Genomic DNA, 19382 nt, shown 5'->3' with positions numbered 1-19382 from the left:
CTATCAATTTCCTTAGCCTTCTCTCCAACCCATTTAGTTTCCTGAATGCACAAAATATTTAACTTCCTATGAATCATAATATTTATTAATTCCATTAATTTTTCTATAAGGGAACCTATATTTCAAGTTCCTATCCTAATTTTAATTTCATGGACTAGCTTCTTTTCCCACATTCCTCTTTAATGTGGGAACCCTTGCCTATTTAACATTACACCCGGGCGCCGGTGCAGCGGCCCTTGCACACTTGTCACTGTATTCAGGCCATACAGCGCGTCGCTTCCAAGGGACGCCCTAGCATTAACACAATTTCTTAAAGGATTCATGTCATTATTGTTCGACAAGTTTTACGCTGGCTGTCAACTACCTAACGCAACCCTCCACTTTTCTCATACAGGACTTGGGACCTGTCAACGACAGTGTTAATGAAGGAGAGTAATTTACTATAAAAAGTTTAATACACTGTCGACGACCTCATTTGCTTGAAAACAAGTAGGACCCTTCTTTTTAGGTAGTTGAAGGCTTGAGACTCCTCATCAAGCTTGAGAAAAACTAGATTTTACTTAGTGAAAGCAATGTGGTTGGTGGGCACTGCCCAACCAATCATTGACTTCATGAAGATGAACTTGGACTTCTAGTCATTCACCTTGTTAACCTAGCCTCTCATGCTCATGTGAATCGATGAGAACTGGATGTTGCCATATTGAATGCCTTCACAGTGAATGTGTGGTGAAAAAAACCTGAGGCTCTAGTAGATCTTCTCTTGTCGCAGAGGGGAAAGGAAGGTCATCATGCTTTCTATAGAGTTCTGCATTATCAGAGGTTGCATAAACACATAGAAATTTAAAATCTCAACAAGCTTGAGGTATATGGTGAACTTGAAGTGATCATAAGCGAATGATAACTCATTCTTCTACAAGATATTAAGTTGCTCATCATTTGAAGGAGCTCGCACCTCAAGGTTGGGATCCTTGTAACAATTCCAAAGTAGGCCATATTCGCGAGTAGTTGATTCGCCAACAACACCTAATAATAGTGCTCTCGACAAGAGCCTTATGACATCTCTTTAGAATGGCCATCTTGGAAGGTAACGCTCATGCCAACAAAAAGTGAAGAAGTGCGAAGTGGAGAGAGAGCATTGATGAAGAAATGAAGTAGTAGGTGCTACAATCAAAGGGTGAGGGGTTATTTATAGGAAAAAAAAAGAGGCTCAATTTTTGAGATGAGTCATATACTTTATTAATGAGCTGTATCTTATCTATCATTATTACAAAAAGATCTACTCAGTTGCCACATGCAATAGCATTAAGTTGCCACATGCAATAGCGAAGAGCTGCCACAAGTAAATAGTGAAACATGTTCTCTCACAAATGAGCTCACCAAGCCATCTGTAATAAAACAAATAGAAATAAAAATTGTAAATTATGTAGAAACTCTTATAACTTTCTACACTAATGCCTTCACATGCTTTATTACATATAGATAATTTAACATCACTCGCCTCCTAGAAATAATGCATAAAATATGAGAGAATGACTAGGAAAACCACGCTCTTTTCTACTAAGTGGAGCATAATGAACTAGCTCCTAGCATGGAATTGGCTCGATTGCGATAATTCCAAGAGTTTTGCGATTTGCCAACACCTTTGCCTTCATCTCCCTACATTAGACAACAACCTCATCGCCCATAATAGAGAAACTTGTCTTCTTCAAGACCTCAATCTTGCTCTTTTCCTCCTCGAACTTGGTCTTGATGTGAGCGAGTTCCTCCTCCAAGGCCTACACATACCCCGACAAAGTCTCCAACAAATAGGCGCACATCAGAACCTCAACTTCTTAGTGACCAGGCAGGGGAGTAGGCTCGCGACCAACTAGAGGCGGTGAGGGAGATGTGTCAAGAAGCTCCTGAGCAAGTGGTTGTTGCATGTGTTCCCCTATATACGTGGCTTCTAAAGACATGTCAGTCCTTCTTGAATAGGTCGCCATCTACTGGCCTGCAATATACGATTGTAGTCGTCCCTGTTGTGCAAAGTGAAGGCTTCTTCATTTAAAAATAGAAAAACCTTTTCAAAAGTTGCGACTCCCGTACTACAAGTCAAATCTTATCTGCCCTAGACAGTACGAAACTTATGGCTCCCGAATCATCCTTAGCACAACTTTTTTTTTCTTTCCCCCTCTTGCCAAACAAGATTTGATTTTTCTAACATGAAAGCCCTAGTACTATAATATTTATAGTTGTGAACACCAATCAACATTGCTACAAGTGACTTGGACTATTTGTCTCAAATTTGTCTGTGAGTAACACCGGACTTTATTAGCAAGTCTATTACATAGAGCAAGAGAATAGAATCAAAAGTGGGTATTAAGAACAGTTAAGAAGTCATATAATCTTTGTGAATTGCAACTAAAGGTGAATTGGACTGTTGGAATTTTTTTGTAAGTGTAGCATTTCCTATAGCCCTCTTAACCCTATAAATAAGGGGTTAAGAGGTATATTTTAGATATTTTCTGGCGGTCTTTAGTGAATGTTGAATAATGTTTATTTATTAGCATCCATAGTTTTGTTTACATTGTAAATTGTATTCTATAGTGTTCTTATTTTTGCCCTAACTTTGCTTTTATTTTCTTGGATCAGCCTTTCTCTTCTCCCATTGCCCTTGCCCACCAAGACGCCTTGCTCCATTTTTCTTGTTTTTACCATTATTTGAGTGATTTATTTCCTTAGTTTAAAAAAAATCTGGAATTGCTTATCTTTTGCATTAATGAGGCGAAGGTGAACTTATTGCTTGCAACCATGTTTATAAGTTTTCTTCTTTGTTTGCTCTATTTTATATACATGTAGGAAGAGATCCGCTTCATGATCAATCCAGAGTTGATTGTGGGGATGCTTTTTATGGTCTCCATGCAGAAGAATGAAGCTATAGAGGTTATTGGTTCAGAACGGTTTTCAAATTACACTGGGTAAATGCCATCAAAGTTATTTTTAAATGAACTTTCTTTCTTATTTCTTTAGCACTTATTTTACTATAGGACCTAATTAAATGGTCTAGAATTCTCAATGTTCTGAAATTTTTGTAGCCAAATAAAATGCATTTCAAGGTTTCACCTAGCTCTAGTAGATTGATAATGTGATGTTGGGTTGCATTTTTTTAACTTAACACTTGCGTGCAGATTAGAATCTTCCACTAAATTTAGATACTGAACCATATAAAAGGATGGTAGAGAAACTTTGTGCATTTATGGTGCAATTTGATCTGCTCAAATGGAATGTTGTGTAAAGTGAACATGTTCAAAGTGAATTTGCAATGGATTTATGAATGAAGTGAACTTTGAACTAAATGTTACTTTTGTTTTTTCTTTGAACCAGTTACGAAGTTACTTTATATGTACGCACTATTGAATTTTCATTTATTTATATTTCTAACATCTAAATATTTATAATTACTTATATATCAAAATGATATTAAAAACACCACTAATATTAACTTATCAAAATAAAATACATCTTTTCATGTATATACTTTGATATAATATATACATTAGAGTGTTGTATAAAGAAATATAAATATTTAGTTGTTAGATAGGCAATACATAAAAATTCAATGGTATGTATGTAAATCTTTCTTAAGTTTTCACCTAATCAAACATCTTCATATCTTTTGTATTTGTTAGAAAAGAGACTAATTATCTCATTGACAAGGCTAAGAGATCCCCTTTTAGTCAGTATTTTAAATCTCTTGAATTGTAGCTCTTTGGGCCCCCCTAATTCATCAAGTGTTATTGTGGATGATTGATGATTATGAGAATAATATGTATTCCATTGTGTTCAACTTTGGGGGTAAGAACATAACATTTGTGATGTAGAACGGGGAGGTGGCTTTGCTAGGGAGAAGGAAGAGTTTGGAAATTCTCAGATTTTCTTCCCAAAATCAGCTTTATAAATCTTGGACAGCAGTTCTCCAACTTTTAGGATTTCTGGGCAGCAATCCCACTTAGAAAAAAATATCAAGCTTACGTGATCAATTGGAGGAAAGGAAGTGGTGTAAGGGATTGAGAGTTCCCTTGCTGTTCGCTCCTTCTCTAGAGTTAATTTTGAGAGTTATGAGAGGGAGGTGGGCGGTTAGAGAGAGGGGAGGTAAGAGCAGGCCGGCTGCATAAGGGAAGGAGGGAGCAACGGAAGGGTTTGATTGCGAAAATCTGAGGAGACGGACTCAACTTCCAAATGTCGTTTCCAAAAATCTGAAAGTAATCTCAGATTTTCTCCAGTAATATGGAAGAAATTTCAGATTATGCAAAGTAAAAATAGGAGCTTGGAAGAAGAGAACTCAAGGCTTCAAAGTGCTTGGCTTAGGTAGAGGGAGAGAGGTGATTGGAGAGAGAGGGAGGGGTGTCAAGCTGAGACGGGAAAGAAGCTGGGTGGCGGGTTGATAAACGGTGGGGAAGGAATTGGATTTCCTAAGTAAATTTCTTAAATTAGGAAACCAAATGAATTAAGACAGGTAATGGAAATCTCGGCTGAGTGATGGAGGGGAGATTTGGTAATATTCTAAAGGGGAATAGGAGTCAATTAGGAAATCAATCCTAATTGGCCATATAGGGGGCCGGCAGCAAGCACAAGCTGTGGAATTTAATTAGGCTAATTAAGGCTTCTTAATTTGGTTTGAAAAGATTAGGAAAGAGAATAATTCACTCCAATTTAAATTTCAAATTCAAATGGATGTAAATTAAGAACTTTCCTAAAATAGAGGAACCAAATTAGGAAAGAATTTGAAATTTGAATAATTTCAAATTCAAATGAATTCCCTAAATTGACCCAACCAAATTAGGAAATCCCAAAGAGGGTGGGAGGAGTTCGACCGGCGACTAATGAGGTGGAGCCGGCGGCATGGTGGAAAAGGAGACGACGGCTTGGAGATGGAGAAGATGAAGGTGGACGTAGGTAGAGGGTGAAGATGAAAACTAGGAACAATAAAAAGGAACAAAAACAAATAAACAAAATATCAAAGATACAACCGCGAGCTCGGACACATCCTGCGGCTGACGGGTACTACGTTGCCCTTCTCCAAGGGACTTCACGCCACGAGCCCGGACCCATCCTGCGGCTGGTGGAAACTCCGGCTCCCTCCCATAGGGATTTTGCTAACGTTCTTCCTAAAGAACCCAAGTGCAAAACGCAAATTTTTTTATTAATAATCCATCATCTTAATACAAGAGAAGGGGCCTCTATATATAGGCCTCAAAAGAGATTTAAAAGACACATTTGCCCCTTGGGCTTTTACATAAGATAAGAGGGTAAGAAGGGAAATTGCAAAACTAAATTAAAATACACTTAATAAACAAAAATAAAACAAAGTGATCTCGGTCGTCGATCTTCAGCTCCTCCGATTGGCATGGACGGTTGGATGTCCGCATCAATTTGGCGTTGTTGAAGTTGCTTTGATTACTGGGTTGCAGTGTGACGAATTTTCATCTGGGGAGGAATTCAAGAAGATGAGCATAAAGAGTGGCTAATAAATAATTATTAGAATGGAGACAAAAATTTCTAGAATGCAAACTTAAAAAAAAGCATTCATGGAGTGGAAGCTACCTTATTGATGATGTCCTTATCAACCATGCTACTGAGATGATTAGCTTGTTGAATATGAGAAAGTGTTCTTTGGTTGCCCATCGGATATGCTATCATGGGAGATGAGGGTTAAAGAAGGATATATTACATTATGGGGCTATTGCTCTAAAGAAGAATACGCTGCCTAATAAATTATAATTGGATGTGCATATCATTGCAGTATGAGGCTTATGAAGTCATCCCAAACTTTGGAGTAAAATGGGCTGAGTTTCTTGGAGAGAGAACTAAGGATGCTAAGTTGAAAGAGAAGCAAGGTGCTCATGAGCAAATATTTCTTTGTCAATATTGATGAATAAAGATATAGAAGGCATGCAAAGTATTCCATTTTAACTATTAGTTTATTTGGTGGATTATTATTGTAAATTGACTCACGTGTTTTTTAAAATTATTTTTTGTGGGTGATTATTTATCTTATGATGGTGTATAAAGCTGATAAGAAGGATCTCTTTAAGTCCATCATACATACTCCTTTTTCAGCCTTATCTCACTTAGAGATTTAAGAAGAAAGTGATTGCCATTTTGAGAAAAGAGAGGGGGCTGAAAAACAAGTAGCTACGAATTAGTTCATACCATCCTCCTAAAGTTTGAAGCAACTTTTTGTTATTATAAAAGAGCTAAAGAGCAACTGACTTAGATTGGAAATTAATTATTTGAGGTTGAAGCATACCGTAGATGCTCTAATAAATCTTATTTAAAATTTTGTACATAGGGGGGAGGAGGATAATGATGAGGTATTTGCTGATGAATCAACCATTTATTTTGTTGAGGTTGGCGATGACATGGAGAAGGAGAAAATAGATAAGGAGGTGGAGGAGATAAGGGATGTTCACAAATCCTTTTTATTGAAGGTGGAGGTGGAGTAGGAGATATTTGCACATCGTTTGTTATTGTACATAGGGGTGAGGAAAAGTTATAGGATTATAAAAGGTGGAAATCAATAAAAGTATTTGATTGATGACTTCACAGGTCCATCAAGAAACTGGCATAAGCTCATGAATCCTTGCGTCATTGTTTTTCTTCGCTCGATTGATGATGAGCAATTGTCTTTCTTCAATACTGGATGTCATGATTGGTAGATAACTCCAAAGATATGGAGATAGGAGCAGGTAGTGGAAGCACAATATGATTTTAGCAGTTGATGAGTTCATTTTGTGAATGCTTTCTTATATTTCTTAAGATGTCTGAGTTATTAAAATTTTCTCATCTAATGCTCCTTGACAGTTGAGAGGGCCAACATTGATGAGGTTCCAAGATCCATCATATTGTAAGCCATTTGAAAGTTTAATGAAAATTTAAGTATTACTTGACTTATGGTCCCATGAGTACTTTATTTCTTAATTTTAGCAGAGATAATGGAGTATATGTCACACCTGATACCACACACAACTTACCTAATTTTGAACAAAAATCTTTTGGAAATTGCACCTGATCATATGCAATTCTACAGTGATCGTTCGTGTAGATTTATTTCATATTACTGTAGATTCGTAGGTCCTTTAAAAAAAATTGAATTATTTTATAAAGATATGTATTTTTATTCTTCATTCTTTGATTGATCCAATGTATTTTGTTTACATCTATATCGAGCATTCTATTCTTTGATTGATCGTTTCTACTTAGATCAATTTGTTGTAGTAATTAGATTGCAATATGTTGTGTCATAGTAGTTGGATTGCTCTTTGTTGTGTTATAGTTGTTGTAATGTACTCTATTTTAGTATATATCTAATAATGTGTTATATTATAACTATTGTGATTATATTATGTTGCATCAAATTTATAATCTATTGTGTTAAACTTATTGGATTGCACTCTATTATGTTCATCATAGGTAAACCTTATTTGAACTTGTTTGAAGGGGGTAAGAATTATGTTTAGCCATTAACACGTTAGTCGGTGCATGACTGAACATTTTTTACTTTAGTACCCTTGCACATTTTTTTATACGCATGCATATTTTCTTAATACATTTGTATGATGCATTTGCACATTTTTTAAGACTTGTGTGACGTACTTGAACACTTACATGATTTTTGGTGTACTTATATTAGTGCACTTGGATGCTTTTTGATTTGTTTACATTTGCATGGTTTCCAATGCACTTCCACATTTTTTATGCATTGCATGATGCATTTTTATGCATTTCAATGCACTACTATTTTTTGTTGAATTTGTACAGTGCGCTTGCACATGCAACAATGTTATTTCATACTGCATTTTCTGTGATTTCAGTGCATTTTCATAGCGCATTTATACGCTTTTCAATGCACTTGTATGCTTTGCAAGTTATTGCAATTGGGTTTGAAGATTCTCTCAAGCTGCGTGCACATTATTCCAAACAAAATCTTGGTTTTGATTGTTGGCATGAATGTTTGCCATTTTCAACGCATGCAAAATTTCTTTTTATTTTTTAAGTTGTCGATTTCTATCTGCTTGCATGTATCTTGCGCATTTGGTGCGTGTAAAATGCGAATTAGTATCTTTCAGGCGCTTTGAGATGTGATAATTTCGACTTCATGTGTTTGTTTTGCACATTCCAATGCATTTATATTTTTTGTTGAATTTGCATCGGGCTTGTATGGTTGGTTGTTATAATTATTAGTAGAATTCAAGTTGGATGGTTGAAGTGTTGGAATGCATCAGGCTTGTTGTGTGATTGAAAAGTCCTTCTCAAACTTAAGGGAAAATTATATAAGTTGGTGGTTAGACTTGCAATGCTTTATGATGCAGAATGTTGGCCATTAAAAGATAAGTATAATATTAAATTAAGTGTTGCAAAGATGAGGTTGCTCAGGTGGATTAGTGGCTTTGCTCGTTAGAGACAAGATACAAAAATGAGCATATACATGAAAAGGTTGGAGTAGCTTTAGTGGAAGATAAGATTAGAGAAAGTCTCCTTAGATGGTTTAGTCACTTAAAATGATGGCCTTCTGATGACCTGGTTAGGAAAATAGATGTATTATATTTGATTTCTTTTAAGAAAGGTAGATGTAGACCTAAAAAACTTGGTTAGAAAATATTAGAAATGACCTTTCTTTATTAGTTTTAAGCAAGGTTATGAAAATATGACCGAACAACGAACCACAAGAAGGAGAGGTTTGATTGGCTCAACCAATCTAACCAGGGTTGAACCGAATGACGTAATAAATAATAAATATTATTGAAATTTAATAAAATTAACATAATAATAATGTTATCATTCCAAGTATGAGGCAAAAAGTTAAACTAAAAAAAAAACTATGAAACATAAAACTTACATAAATAAGTTAAAGAATTATTTTAAAATCTCACATAAAAACAAAAAAATCTAAATATTATAATTATAAAAATGTACACTCATAAAAATATGATAATTTTAAATCTAAATATTTTTCAAATTTTAAATTTGATTTTTGAATTTAAATCATGGTTTAAAATTGCGCAATATGAGGCTTGCCTTAAGGCCCGCCTTTGCGCAATTCCAGTAAAAAAGGCCTTGATGCTTACGCCTCGAGTTTTTTTATGAGGCTTGCGCCTCAACTTGATTGAGGCCCTCCTTGCCTCACTGGCATGAGGCTTACGCCTCATGCTATATATATTAAAACTTACATAAATCTTTAAGTAAATGTTCGACATTGGACTCTATAGGAGAGGAGGAAGGGGAGAAAGAAGTTCACCATAATGATGATTCAAATGAAGAACCCTTAGTGATGACAATGCTGATGACTTATGAGTTCTTATGTGATATGTCATTGTTGTTTATTTTTGGAAATTGAAATTATATGTTAATGAAAAGAATACTGGGATTTGGGAAAGATAGAATTTTGAGTTGAACTATATTTCATGTTGTCTTATTATTGAGATATTTTGATTTAACTTCATATCTTATGTTTTTTTATGTTTTATATTATTCACTCATTAGTATATAAAAAAATTTATCATTTTATATTTACGTTATTATTAACTAATAAACAAGCATCATTCACATTATAAATAATTAATTAAAAATTCTGTTTAAAAATATGTTTTTTAGATATTATATATGTTATGAGCTCATACACACCTCAGCTCTTTTCTTTAGTCCCACATCACTTGGAAACACTTTCTTGCTATTGTTTATATAGCTTTTTGAGTTTCCATGTATTAAGAACTCACATGGAGTGGTGGAGCTATGTGAAGATATTTCATGATGGTTTGGGGCAAATATATTATAATTTAAATTAAATGTTTTAAATATATATTAATTTATTTATTTAAAAAATATTAATATTTAATCTTTAATATAATTAAATAATTTATTTAAATATTTGCAAATTGTGGAATTTGAACCGGCCGGTTCGCCGGTTCAACCGGTGGTTCTGATCGTTTCAGTCCGGTTCGATGCAGAAGCGGTTTTAAGACTGGACCGGACCGGTCTTATGACTGGTTCACGGTTGAACCGGTCGGTCTGGTCCGGTTTTTAAAACATTAGGTTTAAGTGAGAATTTAACTTTTAACAGGGCACAATGAAGAAAAAGGATTCATGTAGCCGACCCCACATAGTGGGATAGAGGCTTCATGTTGTTGTTGAATTTGCACAGTGCACACTTTCTTATGAGTTTGTGTTATGTACTTGCACATTCTTTAGCGTTCTTACATTTTAATCATGAAATGATATGATATTTTAAAGATACAATGTGTAAGAATCAAAACTCAAAACTGAACAGGCTAATCAGATCCTGACCTCTCATTCACATGAGCCGTCAGTGTTCTTATATGAACATTCTTCAGTGTTTTTACATTTTAATCATGAAATGATATGATATTTTAAAGATACAATGTGTAACAATCAAAAGTCAAAACTGCACAGGCTAATCAAAACTGCACGGCCTAAAATGGTATGCTCTGCTTCCCCCAATTAAACTCTAAACTTTTGGGTTCATCATCATTGATGCATGTTGCTATTTTCTTTATATTCCTGCACAGTATCATTGAGAACCATTTCACTTGCAAAGAAATGTAAAGAAATGGTGATTCAATAATACAGTTAACCATTTCTATCTTTTGCAACAGCCTTTTAGACATACTTTACATAATATACTCTATTAGTACTTACATATTCTAATGAATTAATGATCTTTGTCTAGTGTTTTTAATGTAATTATCTTAACATGGGCTGTAACTTATGATAATTATTTTGAGATAAAATGTTGCCTAATTATTTTTTTTATCTTTCCATTAGGTATGGTTCCTCATTCCGTTTTGTTGGTGATTGTGTGGATAAAAAGCCATTTGATGCCACTAATAGACGAAAAACAAGGATAATAGCAATAGATGCTCTCCAATGTCCGGGAAAATGGCAATATGGAATTGATTGCATTTTGAGGTACACACGGATATTTTTATACTTCTGATTTATTTCGAAAGAGCTACATGAAACCATTAGTATATTAATTACAAACTACTAAGTATGTGGTTTTTCATGATCTTAGAAATTTCTTCATACAGCATGCTCAATTTTTTTTGTAAAAAGCATATATTATTTTTACTCCAAGGGTTTGAATGTACACTTTTGATTTAGAGAAAAAACAGTGTTAGTTAAGTGGTTGGTGGCATAGAAGCTGCAAAAAATATTACAATGGTATTGGTGTTTTTTCTGTTCATATCATTTTGGATTTATTTTATACAGTCAATTAACTAAATTACATAAATATCATACTCGAGGACTAACTTGGCCGCATAAAAATATTATGGATCATTTTGGAGTCTTAATTCCTATTTGTTCTAAAACTTAATATGAGCACCCTTAGCCTCGCTCATTCTTGCGTTTATTTGTCAGGTGATTAATGGAATAAATACTTCCCCCAAATACTAGTTCAATAGCAAGGGGTCCTCTCTAATATTGCGCTCCAAATTACTTGTCATTGTGAAGATATGGAGCACACTTGCTTCAGTGATGGTTTTGACTTTTCATTTAAACGAAAAAAATAATGATAATAATAAAAACATCTTGAATAGGATTATTGGTGATATAGATGGTAGCACAATTATTCCAATATAATTTCAAAGGTTGAGTGACAGGAAAAGCGTTTGCATCAATAATTCGATATCATTCTACATACAAAGTGTTTTAGGGATTCATATTCAGCTTCAACATTAGATCCAACCACATCTGTATATATCTTACTTTTTCAAATGACTAAACTTTCCCAATAAAGATACAATATCATGTTGTGCTTCTACTAAGCATAATTGACATCGAAAAATGCTTCAACATTTGGGTGCTCAGTTTTAGTGTTAACTATAATCTTTTTCCTAAGGATTTTTTTATATATTGGAGAATTCGAATGACCATTTTTGCTTCTTTTGGATTTTGTATGTATTGAGTTTCTACAATGATGAACGAGATGTCTAGTATGATTATTTTAAGATATATCAACTTTCCGATTAATCTTTGATAAAAAGGGATGTCATAAAAAAATGCTTCGTTGGCATTGTTAAAGATCAATGAGACTGTCACTATGTTCGCAACCTAAAAGCCCAAGAAGATTAGTTGCATTATTTCTTTGAGAAGGGAAAATTTCTTATTTATTATATGTATTTGATCCCCTAAACATATTTTGGTAACATAAATCCTTGTTTGGATATATTTTTTGCAAATAATATTTTGTTTTAATAATTCATTTTTTATTACTTCCTACAAATAAGTGGCCATTGACAGAGAGAACAAAGATAACAGAGCTAGAAGATGTTGGGCAAAGATAGAGTGATCTATAGTGCTACTCTGCAGGCCAATTTAGTTAATAACTTTGTAAATTTTATTGAATCAAGCTCGAGGATTTTGTTTTTCTATAGTAAATTACTTTTTTGAGCTGACTTACCTTTGTCTCATCTCAAAATAAATAATTTTAGAAAGACAATCATAAAAAAAGGCATTACTCTATTTGTAAGACAAACCATTTCTAATTGATAGCAACAAAGAACAGAAAACAACAGACTTGAACTTGATGATATTTGATAAAGTGTCAAAATGGTCAATCTCACAGGCTTGAGTGAATGCTTTTGCAAATGAACTAATATTGTAGCAATCAACAGAACAATCAAGATGATACTCAATAACATAAACCCATCAACTAGGAATAAGCTTAATCTTAGAAGGCGAGATAAAAAGAGCCCAAATGCATTGATTCAATAGGGTATACATTTCAATGTCCATTGCTTGCTCTTAGCATAAGTCCTATAGAGCTTCCTGTATAAACTAGGTAAATAAAAGACAAAGGCAAGATAAAATGCTGTAAACTAGTAGAAAGGCGTCTAATATCATATAAGATTGAATAGTGTGGTAAGTTTTGACCTACGCGTGCATTCAATAACCTGCCTCGATCGAATACAATGAAGATGATGAACAATGAACGCGACGTTGCATGATTCCGGTTCAATATGCATTGCAGATCTTAAAAGTACTCAATCATTGCCACTTGCACAAAGTAAACTCTATTAATACATTTGGAGCATTGAAATTGTCAAGAAAGAAATCTCGCAATTGCCTCAATCGAATATAGCTAAGCAATAAACAGTGCTTTCCATAGTGCACAAATCGGGTTTAAAATGCATCAAACATATAAAAAGTTACTCTATTGATATTTGTTTCATAAGATGGATTATGAGAATTAGTCTGGAAAGTCAAAATGGCCTTAGATGGACATCTACATTATTTGGTGTCTCGTGAGGAAAGAGATAAAAAAAATTTACTTGAAAAGTGGGCGAGCATTGCTTGAATTGGGAAAAGAGCATCTCAATGCATCAAAAGCTTTGAAAATATCCAAAATGGAACCTCATGTTGCTTAGATCACCGTATGATAGCAAAACACGAAAATTACCTACACGTGTGAGATGACAATGAATTTGGTGTGTGCAAATGATGAAACCTTTTGAATGAAATGCAAATACATATATATTCATATATTATTAAATCAAGGTATTTAAATTAGTTTATATATATACATATTTGTGTATGGGTGATTCACAAGTACTTACTAGGTTCTATGAGACTCGGCCAAAGCGGCCATGCCACCCAACAGGGAACACAGCTAATGAGAGCATGACCTTGCATCAAGCTTATTGGTGCCATCTCATAGATCCAAGGCCACTCCCTCTCAGAAGGCATCATGGCATGAAGACTTGTCCAAGCCAATATGATCCCTAGAGACCACTCGCCTCGATAGGGATGGTTAATCCACACCGGCTATCCATAGTCGAGACTACCTACCTGCTACAGACATTTTTTATCCGGCTAAATGAAGCGCACACCTCAGAGGCCCATGTTCACGTTACTCTTCCAAGCCAATCCGAGCCTTTGAGACCACTCTCCTCGATAGGGACAATTAATCCACATTCGCTATCTATAATCAATATTATTCGCCTATTGTAGACATTCTTGATCTAGCTACAAGAAGGGGGCACCTTAGAGGCCCATGGTCACGTTTTCTTAGGCTCAATAAGTACTCTATTCTTGGACCTTCCATCCAAGTTGATTCGCCCTTGCGTTTAGAGGCCTTAGTAGTACTCTTAATGACTCGCCCCCGTAACTAGAGGACTGCCTTTAAAGACTCGCACTGCTCTTTAGATCTTGCATTAGACACTTTCACCTGGGAGGAGGGAGCCATTTCAAAGGCAAGGATCCACATGGAGATCAATCAGTTAGAGCTGAGTGATTCCGAAAAGCCTGCCTCGAAAGACCTCGCATGGGGAAGGTCAACTCAACTACCACCTCATGGGTGCTAGCAATTGAAGTCATCCTAATTTTTTTTGTTAAGCATATAATTCGGTAAGTGGGAATCCCTTCAATCACCTAGTAGTAGTCAGTGCATTGGTTGCCAATTATTAAATTGTAAACATTCTCGTTGACACAGGTAGTCTATTAATCTCATTTTTAATTTTCTTTTAAAAAATGAACTTACTTGCTTCCCAACTCTTCCTCATTGCAAATCCTCTTTACTAGTTCTCCGGCGATGAGAAATCATGAGTGTGATTACCTTCTAGTCATTTGGGGTAAAGGCAATCACCGGTATATCGTGATGCTCAACTTTATCATAGTGGACGCATCAACCCTCTATAATGCCATCTTCAAGTGACCTCTCTTGAACACTTTCAGGGTCATCGTCTCAACATACCACATGTCATTCAAGTTCTCGGGTGGAGGTTGGGACATCAAGGTGAGGGGCAACCTCACTCAGTCGTGCACATACTACCTAAAGGTTATAAGGAAGGCAGCGGCCCCCATCTCCCATAAGAGGTTCTATAACTCAAAGTGGGAAGGGGATTGGGTTTAGGGACTATTGAGGCAGTGTAGAAGGTCCGTATAATAGAAGGCAACCCAGAGAGGACCTTGATCATAAGTTCATGCTTCAGCCTTGCATATTGAGGCGAACTCATTTAAGCCCTCAGGGGTGACCTTGATGTCTTTGCTTAGGCGGTAGCAAAAATGTTAGAAATCTACATGGGAGCCGCCTATCACCAATTGAATGTTAAGACAAAAGCTTAACCCATAAAGCAAAAAATAAAAAAGTCCATATGTATCCTAGCCGGCCTAATAAAGAAAAAGTTCGCAAACTCATGGACACTAACTTCATCAAGGATGTGCAATACCTTGACTGAATCTCAAACGTTGTGATTGTCCAGAAAGCGAGTGGCAAGTGGAGGATACATGTCGACTTCACCAACTTAAACTTGACATACCTAAATGATGGGTACCCTTTTCCTAGGATCGACTCTTTGGTTGACTCAATTGTTAGATTCTTGGTGATAAGCTTCCTCGACGCTTTCTTCAGATACCACCAAATCAAAATGCACTCGGGCAACTACGAGAATACTTCCTTTGTCATAGGCCAAGGCCTATACTGCTACAACATAGTGTATTTTGGCTTGAAAAATGCTTAGGCAGCCTACTAGAGGATGATTGATCGAGTCTTCAAGAAGCAAAAAAAGCAAAAATATCGAAGTGTATGTAAATGACCTCTCGATAAAGTGTAACTCATTGGAGCAACACATTTTGAACTTAAAGGAAATGTTCGCATTCTAAAGATGTATAAGATGCAACTCAGTCCTCTAAAGTGTACTTTTGGCATAGGTTTAGGTGACTTCCTTGGGTTACTTTTCAAATACGAGGGCATCAAAATTTATCCAAAGACTCACCGGGCTTGTCATGTCAACAAACTAATTGCTTCATCTCTAAGTCAGGCTAGAGATGCTCGCTCTTTTTCAAGGTTATGAGGAGTGCAAAGAGGTTACTTGGAGCAAGGAGTGTGTGGCCACCTTTTAGCAACTCGAACTTCTATCCTCGCTTCAAAGCCAAAAACCAGTAAAATATATATTGATGTACCTTGGAATTGCTAAAGACATCATTAGCCCAAAACTTGTTTGTGAAGAAGGAAAGAAGAAATGGTCAATCTACTATGTTAGCAAAACTCCGAGAGGCGCCAAGTAGAGATATCCCTTTATAAAAAACCTCGCATTGGCCCTCGTGACTTTTGTTTAACAATTGATACCTTACTTTCAAGCCTATCCAATCTAGGCTCTCACCAACCACCCTCTCAAGGTAGTACTTGTTGTGGGCTCCGAAAATTCGGCCCCGGCCTCCCCGCCGCGCTTCTCTGATTGTTTGCTTTTGCTTGAGCGGGGGAGTTTTAACGAACTAAGTTCCGGGGTAAATTTTGGAAGGCAGATGGGTTTGTAGATAAGACACTACCCAGAGTTTTCGCCCTCATTTTTGCGAGGACTTTATGATCTGAGTTCTGGTTTCCTATAGGCGCAAGCCCCTATAGTTAATTACCCCTCCCGATCACGAGAGAGAACTTTCGATTAAGGCTAGTCGTCAATCAGATACGTATAATACGTGTTATCTGGCATATAGTAGCAGCACTAGGTTAGGGTATTTAGAATTTTGGAAAGTTTGGAGATTTGGGAATTGAAGAATTAGGTTTTTGGATTTGGAATTTGGTTCGAAAGATTTGATATTTAAATAGAAATTGCACCATCCTACACTTAAAGCGGATGGTGAGGGAATGGATGATAGACCCGATCAAGATCCCATGGTTCCGTCGTCCCGGGCCATCGTGGTCCCTGATCTACTTAGTCAGAGGAGGTAGTCGACCCAACCTGACAGAAGGATCCTTGTCGGCAGCCATGGGTTGCTTCGTCCAAGGGGACCTTGTAGACCGGGGTTGGATGCTTGTCTAAGGGGACAAATTTGAATCCACCTTAGCTAACAGAGGGCTTTGTGCCCTATCAATCATATCCTATTGATTCATATCTCAAGGATTTGATGCCAATAAGGAGCGCATTGGCTCTGGCCATAACCAGTATCTCGTGGTGCCATTTGGCGGCAAAACCACTCGGTTCAGAGGGCCCAGGGTCATAACCGTTTATCCTGCAGTACCATTTGGCGGCAAAACCGCTGGTTAGAGGACACGTACCACGTCCTTACTGGCAGGAGATTGTTTGAGAATGGATCCTAGTGATATTTTCGACTAAGCATTTGGCTCTTTGTGAGCTGAAGTAATCTTTAGATTTGTCCACCTCGGCAAACTATTGCAGATGGTGGATGGATTCTGCTTTAAGTATTTTGATGGATTTATTTCAATTTTAAATATTTTGAAATTTTTGGGATTTATGGAGTTTGGATTTTGTGTAGATTTTTGGGAGTCATTTGGAAATGCCTGAAATTAACCCCTCTGGTTGAGATCTTTAATCAACGCGGCCATCATCAGGGTGTTTGGAGTCATTTTCATATGTTAAACCTTGTCGACCCTATCAACTTGCCGATAGGGGATCGGGTTTCATAGGCTCTGTGCCCTTATTTAGTGAATTCTCTTGATTACAGGCCTTGAAGGCCTGATATGAGTGTATTAAAATAAATACATCAGTCGCCATAATCATGTATTTGTTTGAAGGTTCAAACCCTGTCGACTTCTTATTGATCCGTATAGAAAGATCGGGTTTGAACTTGAATTCACTTGTCGACCCGCGCAGCATCCATATACGTCACGTGTGTACCAATAACACGCTCGTCGGGGCCCATGTGGGTTGAGATTGTATTTACCCCTTTTTGTGTACCTATGTGTATACAAATTTCAGTGCACGTGCAGGGGTATTTATTTCAGACATTCGACGGGTCTTCTACGAGAACTCGTAGGAACTTGTACTTGTTGTAGCTCTTTCACCATTTGCATATGGGTGGTGTGTTGGATGTACAACCATTATTCCTCGGGAGACTTGTAAACCTCAATAATCTTATCCAACCCAACATTCAAGATCTGGTTGAACTGAGTTTCACTCATTCCATAATGGTTGGATCTGACTTTCTCTACCCAAAATTTGTATGAGAACCAACAAGTAACTCCCCAATATATCATCATTCTCATTTTTTTATTGTCTCACATAAATAATCAATCTTCTTAATCTTGGATGATTGTGCCCTTGCTGACGTCGAGATGTTCATCCCAAAAATGATCGTTGTAGCTCTTGACGTAGTTGGAGTAGTGTATGTACTTTCTACTTGCCGTTGTGGGTTTAGATTACCAAGATTTGTATTGTCTTTTAACAACACATTTGCCAAACCTTGATCATTAGAATGGATTGACATTAATTGTAGGGGTGCCCCAATATTCATCATATATTACAATGAACTTGTTGGTAGGAGACCATATTGTTTGTGAGGATTGTTGTATCTTTTGTATAAATTATACAAACATCACATACTGATCATCCTCAACATGCGGCTTGCCTCACTGTTAAAAAGAATTCGTATCCCTTCACATGTGTTGGCTAATGAATCATTGGATCTTTTATTGCCTTTGAACATATTTTGTATTTTGGGAAGTAACTTCCTTCATTGATATTTGTATGTTGATTGGCATGTTGATCCTTTGATACTTCAATGTGATTCTTTGCTGTTGATTGTGGACATATCATTCTTTATTCAATCTTTACTTGTGAAGAGGTTACATTCATTGCAATCAGCTTAAATCAATTACAAGCATGATATGTTGAAATCTGCAAGCTTTTTGTTTGATTATTGATATCCATTAGAAAGATTTAGGTCTCTACTTAGCATGGAGTAACTGCTAAGTTAAAGTCCCATGTTGTCACATTGAACTTGCTCCAATTCGAATCAGATGCTTGCAAGTTTAAGTCCCAAATAATCTTGTTGAACTCAAGCTCAAGTTCAAAGTTTTATGTATTTGTTCTTTTGAATTTAAGTCCAAGTTCAAATTAATGTTATGTCCTTTGTTCATGCTTGAGTTCAATTATAATTCAGGCTCTTAATGAGCCTCTTCCATCCTTTCGAGTCCTCTGTTGTCTTTCCAGTTCAAGATCATGTTCTAACTCAAGTCTTCATTGTAGTTCATTTGCAAGTTCAAGTCTTTGTCGCATGATTCAAAATTCAAGTTCACAGGTTTATATTGTTCATTTAATGTTCAAATCAATGTGCAAGTTCTATCCAAGTCTTCTATAGTCTTGCTCGGTTCAAGTTCTTTGCACCAAGTTCATTTTCATTTGAGTTCCAAGCTCATGTTTAATTTCATTTTGCAAGTTCAAAAATCCACTTGATGTATAAATCAAGTTTAAATTTAAGTTCAAGTGCATTTAGTTCATTTGATTTGAGTTCTGAGCGTAGTTCCGAGTCCTTGGTTGTTCAAATGTGTCCAAATATTTGTTCTCTTTGAGTTAAAACAGGTCTGAGTTCGGTCGTACATTCACCCGAAATTTCGGCAGCCTCCCGGCGTCTCCCCTGTTTAGGGG

General features: G+C 36.2%; 1 protein-coding gene across 1 annotated transcript in view; it reads left to right on the top strand.

Moving 5' to 3' along the window:
* The window catches only part of LOC110102366 (poly(ADP-ribose) glycohydrolase 1), a gene marked incomplete at its 5' end in the record, with an annotated part of 42488 nt that overhangs the window by 6962 nt on the left and 16144 nt on the right, over positions 1–19382 (top strand). Inside the window, 2 exon segments of the mRNA XM_020830688.2 lie at positions 2839–2957; positions 10822–10965. Coding sequence (XP_020686347.2) covers positions 2839–2957; positions 10822–10965 — 263 coding nt within the window.

Source organism: Dendrobium catenatum, unplaced genomic scaffold, assembly GCF_001605985.2.
Source record: "Dendrobium catenatum unplaced genomic scaffold, ASM160598v2 fragScaff_scaffold_733, whole genome shotgun sequence".
In the NCBI taxonomy this organism is placed as follows: Eukaryota; Viridiplantae; Streptophyta; class Magnoliopsida; order Asparagales; family Orchidaceae; genus Dendrobium; species Dendrobium catenatum.
Note: the sequence above shows the minus strand (reverse complement) of the source record. Positions and strands in the feature narration are given on the sequence as shown.